The sequence below is a fragment of the Lygodium microphyllum genome, chromosome 2, assembly GCF_053477565.2.
Source record: "Lygodium microphyllum isolate KBCC chromosome 2, Lygodium_microphyllum_v1.1.10, whole genome shotgun sequence".
Taxonomy (NCBI): Eukaryota; Viridiplantae; Streptophyta; class Polypodiopsida; order Schizaeales; family Lygodiaceae; genus Lygodium; species Lygodium microphyllum.
Genome location: NC_141136.1, coordinates 10,558,087 through 10,566,014, shown reverse-complemented (window position 1 = coordinate 10,566,014; position 7,928 = coordinate 10,558,087). Strand labels below are relative to the sequence as shown.

Genomic DNA, 7,928 nt, shown 5'->3' with positions numbered 1-7,928 from the left:
TCGTTTTGGTTAGACTCTATGGGAAATGGAAATTTTTTTGTAACATTTGGATGTAGATGCATAAGCACAATCAAGGAGTGAAACTTTGTGGTTTGTTGATACTTGAAATTGTGGTGCAAGGTTATTGGTGCAGTCTCTAGAAGAAACTTTGGTTTCCGGCTTTGCTTCACCTATGTGGGTTATTAATACTAAGAGTTTGCATGCAATGCTTGGACAAACTTAAATTTGTGGTGTGGCTCATATATCTTTTATTTGTGGTTCGTTTCACCGTAGGAATGTTATTTCTCATTGTAATATCCAAGGATACAAGTTGTTTCTAATTGTTGTGCAGAGCAAGTATAGATACAAGTCTATAAGTTTGGTGCATGGTCATTGCATGTATATATGAGTCTATGTACTCTTTGATGCAAATGCATATTTGGCCTTTTAATACGTGTAAGAGAGAGAGAGAGAGAGAGAGAGAGAGAGAGAGTGAGTGAGTGAGTGAGTGAGTGATGAGTGAGTGTGTGGATACAAAGGGGGGAGGTGTAAATGGGATGAGAGATAGAGGGGTTGTGAGTAGAGGAGAGTAAAGCATGTGATGTTTTTGTGATAGCATTATCCATTGTACGATAGAGAAGTGAAGCTGCCATGCTATCACTTTCCTCGCACCCCACTTCGAAGTGGGATAGCATTCCTTGCGCGCGAAGTATCGCATGGCAGCTTCACTTTCCTCGCACCCCACTTCGAAGCAGGATAGCATTTCTTGGGCGCGAAGCGCGCCAGGAACGCTAGTAATGATAATACAAACTTTTAGGTGTAGCTTGATAGTGTCACATAGTTATTGCCCGCTCATGTTAAAATCTTTTTTGGACTATTGCATTTGGCATTTTATTTTCTCTCAATCTACAATATAGTTTTTTATGCAAAGGTGTTATGAGAGAGACATCAATAAAGAAAACTCAATAAATCTTTTGGACTATAGTATTTGTTTTTTAAGGTACTCTCAACTAACAATGTGGTCTTTTAGGCCAAGGTATTACCTTTTTAACCCTTTGCAAAGTATATAAATTATCAATTTGCAAGACATAGGCACGCGCACGCGCACGCGCCCGTGCACGAACAATTCCCAAATTGCACCATAGGAAGGTTCTCTATCATCCACTCATTAGGTTTGTTACTAATAAACTCTACACCTTTGGTTAAAATGATAAGGGACAGAAAAACTCCACGCCATGTGGATTTCATTTCTTTTCAGCCTCTGCGGGGAGATTCTTATTGCTAGCACGCGCAACTTTACACTCTCTTTTAGAATAACCATCCAGATATGGGACAGCCATTACTCCTTTTGCCTATGTTGATGCCTTTTATGTGATACAAATCCTGACAACCTTCCAAACATTTCTACGCATTAGTCTCTAGCCCTTCAAGCGAAATCGGCAGGTTGATCAACGCCATACACTAACCAACCATTCAAAAACGCAAATCAAAAACCAACCGGAAAGAGTACTACCAGACAGGTTACTGAGCCTGTGTAGCCCAGATTTGAATTTCAGAAAGGCATGAGTCACAAATGCAGAGGCGCATGGCAAACCATTCGCAATGAAAAGAAACAAAGCTAGTTTCACCAGCAAAACCAAAGTCGCATTCCATTATATCCACCCACTTACAAAAGGCAGTACATCTGATCACTGTTAACAAACCCCATAGGTACACAAGGAGTGTACATGGATATTTAGAAGAGTTCATGAGAGAGACAGAGAGAGAGATTGGGGGGAATGAAAGGGGGCTCATGCACCCAAAGATCGTTTCCTATACATGCTCGCAAATTCTGCAACCTTGTCAGGAGGTGCCAGCGCCATCGCCTCCTTCACGCTCGGGTGCTCGCTCACCTTCTCTACCCATCTGCTCAGGTGGGGCAACTGCTTCTCATCCACTAGCTTGCATTCCCCTATGGTCTCATAGGCCTTGAACCAGCAAATGAATGGCGCAAGGGCGATGTCCACCAGACCCAGCACATCCCCACCGAAGTAAGGGCGGCCGCCGCCAAAGACATCACGCAGAGCACCTTCCAATGTTGCCAGCGCCTCACCCATGTCCTTCTTGGCCTGCTCCTGAATCTCACCCTCAGGGCTTCGAATGATGCGAGAACCTGCATCATAGAACTGCATAGAAGGAACAAGCTCAGATGTCAACACAATACAACCACAGACGAGACCAGCCAGTCGGAACAAGCAACAAGGAAATCCAAAACGCCATGCACTATATGCCAAAAAAGGGGCAGGTGGGTGTATGAAAGGATCATGCTACTACAGGTAAAGAACCAGACCAGCTGAGTGCATCAGACCGAGAGTAAACAGCAGCTTTCCTTCAACAAATACTTGCGTGCAAGTATTTGCCGTACAATTTCAACCATAGTTTCTTTCACTAAACCTATATGAAAGGGCCTTACAACTGTGGGCAAAGAAGAAGATCTGCAGAAGCGCTAAACCACCTGACTACATGCACACATATGCGACTGCAGGGTGAGGCTGTAGCTGAGGAGGGCAGAATTGCATACAGTGGATGGGACGTGTTGCTACATGTCTCTGACATCGTACAAGCAAAAGCATCAAAGGGAACCAAAGCTCGGAGAAAGGCAGAGAATCCTCACTTTCTTGTCAATATAATCAGCCCAGAAGCGCGCAACCGCCCGGTCGTAGGGGTCCTTGGGGAGGAAGGCGGTGCCCTTGGAAGGCCAGGCTTCATCAATGTAGTACACAATGATGAGAGACTCAGATATGCACTTGCCACCATGGATGAGCACAGGGATCTTTTTGTGGATGGGGTTGGACTGCAAGAGGAGCTGGCTCTTGTTAAACAGGTCCTCTTCATGGTACTCGTACTCCACACCTTTCTCCTTGAGGGCAATCAGAACCCTCATGCCAAACATACTCCCCCATGTGTTGAGGAGCTTGACACTCTCTCCAGCCATGGTGATGGCAGGTTAAACAAGAGCGGTAGTGCGCTGCTACTTCTTACCTCCTGCACTTCTCGTGGCTTCTTGCAGTTGGCTATGGAGACTTCTTGAAGAGAAGTACCAATACCTGCAACCTATGCGATCTACTTCTACTTTTACCGTCTGCCCTTGATCCCTAAGACTTTATAGAAAAAACGTGCTTTCTTCGGCTCCACCTAAAACTCGTTCCTCGCTCGAGTAGAGTGGCTGATGGCCACCCTTACATAAGCATAGGCCCTTGCGTCCACGTCTCTCTTCCCAGACTATACAAGCAAGGGGCCGCGGAAAGCATTTCTCCCTCCCGTTGAGTACAACCCGCTTTATATTGGCCAAACGAGTCTGCATTTAAGACCATTTTTGTAGCTTGAAATTATGTGATGGACTTAGACCGGTTACACACCGCGATGTGGTCGGTGGTTTCCGAAAAAAGAGAACTTTCACTGATGATGTGTCGCGTTACATGAGGCTGCAAAATTCACGAACACCGGACACTTTTGGGTGGGGGATCTCCCCCGTCCTGAATCTCGTCCACGCCCAGCACACTAGGATGACAAATTCTATTCATTAAAAAAATATGTTACACCTCACAACAATTGAACCTCCACCAATGGGTGATGGTCTAAGGCATTATTACCACTAGGCCATCCATTGTTTTGTGCAACAAGATCCGCAAGTTAGTGTGTAAAGGTCATAACGGACGGATTGTTACCACTAGGCCATCCATTGTTTTGTGTAACAAGATCCGCAAGTTAGTGTGTAAAGGTCATAACGGACGGATTGCATGCCACCCCGGCCGTCCAAGGTAGTGTGTACCCGGCCTTACTAGAGTGTTGGTATTCACCATTTGCATAACTAAACACTAGACTACCCATTAGGCACGTGTTTTGCCATGGCATTAGTAACAAGTAGGGCACTTGACATCCTAAGGTACACGTCATGCGGTAAGAGGGCGACAAAGAGACTAAGAAAAAACAATAGAGAGAAAGAGCACGAGAGAACTAATATAAGGGAGAAAACTTAGGTATAAAATGATCATTATGAGAGATAGAAACTAGCATGCAACTAGTGATAAGACTAGCATTATATATATTAGGTGCTCCACGTCTAGATTCTCCTGATGCTCCATGTTGATATTCTTTCAATGCTTCATACTAGGGTTCGAAGGACCAACCAATGTCAATAATAGTTAGGGGACTTTGCATCCTAATGCATGTTTTATATGGCAAGAAGGTTTGCATGTGGTTGAGTCACAAAGAAGCCAACCATGTATATGTGTGTGTATATAATTTATATGTGCATGTCTATTTGTTTAGTCTCATAAGCTTGTCATTTTTCTCTCCTCTCTCTCTTGTCTCTCCTTTCTTTATCTCTCTCTTCTCTCTATATGTGTATGTGTGCGTGTATATTGCAAGGATAGACAAGTTTCCCAATTATACAACTTCATTCTTTTGCAAAGTACTGATTAAATCCATTGCATTTGACAGATTTGACTTTTATCAATGTGACTTCGAGACACATAAGATTAGTGGATTACTATTAACATCTCTTCACTATCTTAACTTGAGGTGTTTACAACATCGGGATAGATTGCCCTTCTTAATGGGAATATATAAGGCTCACAAGGGGGATTTCAAATGGATCACCAATGCATCAAGCTGTATATATTCACAAAATGCTACTATTGTAGCCATAGTACTATCCTCATGCAAAATTGAACTAATGAGGATTTGTGAAGAAGTAAATAGAAAAATACGTTACTCACTAAGTTTAACATCCAATCTTTTTGGGTTACTGATTCCAGACAACAAGTGTTTGTAAATCTATCAAACAAAATATTTGGTGCATTCTTTGCTACGACATAAAGAAATGCTATGAGAATATCCCACATAATGGGGCGTCGTCACTGTTATAAATACTTTCATAAAATGGGCCTTCCACTGAACAAAAAGAAAAGGGCTTTCTCTCAATACGCAAAGATAATGGGATATGGACTAATGTAATGTCTGATAAGGACCTATCCCTCTCTCTTGAGGAGTGTCTATATCTTAACACTTCGATTATAAACAACACTTTTACCACACTAGAAGGAATTATCAAAAGATAAGGAAAAGGGGTCCCCATGGGTTTTAGTTGTTCGCCATTGTGGTGCAACCTCTTCTTAGCATTTTTCAAAAATAACTTCTGCAAAAATTTAGCTTCCATGGGGTGGTATGACGTCCTCAAATGCTTCACACATACGTTTAGTTACTATGTTGACTTGCTTATGGTCAATGTGCCTAATCCATCCATTTTTCTTGGACGTAACCCGAACTCCATCTTTACTATCTACAAAGGGCTAAAGCTAGAATTTGACTTTTTAGAAAACTCACTTTATTTTTGTGAAACTAGCCGTTTTATCTCCTTGAATACTACATTCTTGAATGTGGAAATCTCATGTGAGAGTGGCCACACTATTTTCAAAACATATGATAAAAGCAAGAAGCTCCCCTTTCAAGGTAATAAATATGTACATAGGGCTAGCAATTGTCCCTCGATATGGTCTGACATGGTGATCACTGGCTTTATTAGGTCCCACCTTTCGCAACTTGCCGATAAGGCACTCGAAAAAGAATACCCTCTTGTTAAACTTGACAAACAAAGACTCCTCGTTGTGGTAGGTTGACTTGGTGTGTGTACTACGGGTCTAAGCCTAGATGCATGGGCGGTCCGTAGCTACCACCCACTTGGTCTTGGATCCCAATAAGTACGAGCAAAGGGTGGGTATTCACGAAGTAGATGAAATACATGCTTGGAGTTGTATAAGAAGACTTACATAGACTTCCTTCTTGCAAGGTACGAAATATTCCCTCCCATGCTAGTTGTTATATTGATATATCATCTCTTTTGATATCATCCTTTAACTTAACATTTTTCTTGCACATAGATATCATCACTTAACATTTGTATAATATACTTTAGCTATAAACACTGCCTCTTCTACAATGCTAGCTTCTCCTGTCACACATATCCTTGATATTGATCTTCCAAGTGGAGGACCAAACGAAGACTATGCTTATGAGGATGATGTTCAAAAAACCTAATGTTTGTGATAGATCATGCTAAGCTTCTTCTCAAATCAAACTCTTAAAAATTCAAGCCTCTACAAATGAATTAAATATATAGCATACACACATATTTGCACACATCCTTACACACTCACATACACACATCCTTACACTCACTCACTATGCAAATGAAATACACACACACACACATTCACTATGCAAATGAAATACATACATAGCTAGTGCATATATACAAAGCTTCATAGCATAAGTATAGAAGGGTGAAATGATTGGTACTTGAACCCGTAACAAGTAGCTCACATATGACTCAAAGTAATTTGATACATTAACTTGTCAACCTTCCAACAATCTTGTGAAGGCAACATGAAAAACGTATATGACCTTCCTCATCCAAATCCCACTAGGTCCTTAGTGAGACCATAGAAAAAGAAGGGTCAAATTTTGATCTCTGTTGAGGGAGGGCATAACAGCCAACCAAATAACCTTAGTTAACATGACCAAAAAAAAGGGGGGACTTGGAGCCAGCTGCCATTCATAAGTGAGCTAAGGTTGATTACACACCATGATGTGGACAGCCATTTTGCGAAAAAAAGAGTGTCCATTGACAACGTGTCACGTTTGTACAAGGCATGATACTCATAGATGCTCGACACTTTTACGCGGGGTATCGCCCCTGTCGAGAAAATCGTCCATGCGAGCCAACAAACTAGTGTGCATCAAAGCCTTAATACCACTAAGCCATTCCTGCTGATATGTAAAGTTTCTTGCTGTTTAGCGTGTAAACATAAGATAGGATGGATTGCATGCTGCCCCAGCCGTTTGAGGTAGTGTGTACGCGCCCTAAGTGCCCACTTTGTACCCTTGCTCAATGATTGGGAATTTGCATGGGGGCGTTGGCTGCCCACGAGAGGCACGTTTCCTCCTCCTTTCCCACCCACTAACAGGCTATAAAGACCTCTCCCTCTCTGTACAGACGATTGCCTCCTACCTCCATCACCTCGCTCCCTTCGCTTTCCTTCTCTGTGGACCACTCCGATTACTCTGCAGTGACCAGTCTTCGGCCTCCACCGTCAACTCGCTCCCTTCGCTTTCCTTCTCTGTATGACCGCTTCCCTTCGGTCACATCCGATTACATACAGTCTTGCACCACTCGCACAGCCTCAACAACCCAGAAGCTCCATATGTCGTACAGGGCTCTAGCCCGCAGCCGGCTCCCTCCTCCGATTATCCTGCGCCCTCCTCCGATTATCCTGCGCCGACTGCACGACCGTTGGATTTCGCTGAGGTAGCTCCTACAATACGGCATGACTATACTACTGATTGCTAATCACTGGTATTGACTGCAGGATAGCGAGATACTATACCCACAACACCACTAAGTATGGCTCTCTGATTAGTACGATATATAACCACAATAAGTAGCCATCAATTAATTATACCCATCAACTCTCATGCCACTCCATCCACATTAATCTCACTAGCCTGCACAATCTGATCTCTCTCACACTGCGCTAGTTTTGAAACCTAGTAAATAGATACATTAGTCTACCACTAGGCGCTCTGCGCCTCCGGCGCTACGCGCCAACTTTCACCCGACGCTTCGCGCCGGGATGTGAAGCACAAATGTTTTAATTTGTTCACACATTCTTCCACTTAGTAATGAATCAAATAGTCTTGCAATTTTTAAACTTCATTATAAAATCTAACAATTTAATACAATAACATTGATTATCTCAACCATAATAATTAGAAAAGATAACTGAAGCAAAAGTGATTTTTAAATATCACTGAAAAAATTTCAACTATAACAACAAGTAAATGGAAAATAAAGTATATAATGTTTTCAAAAAGATAGTTGTACTGTCAAAAATCAACTATCGAAAAGA

General features: G+C 42.4%; 1 protein-coding gene across 1 annotated transcript; it reads right to left on the bottom strand.

Annotated features, from left to right (window-relative positions):
- Positions 1 to 1,601: 1,601 nt before the first annotated feature.
- Positions 1,602 to 3,166, bottom strand: LOC148039474 (putative glutathione S-transferase parC). Its single transcript, XM_087691043.1, has 2 exons — positions 2,633 to 3,166; positions 1,602 to 2,144 (listed from the first exon to the last, which is right to left on the bottom strand). The coding sequence occupies exons 1-2, from the start codon at positions 2,951 to 2,953 to the stop codon at positions 1,770 to 1,772; spliced, it is 696 nt and encodes a 231-aa protein (XP_087547169.1). The 5' UTR covers positions 2,954 to 3,166; the 3' UTR covers positions 1,602 to 1,769.
- Positions 3,167 to 7,928: the final 4,762 nt, after the last annotated feature.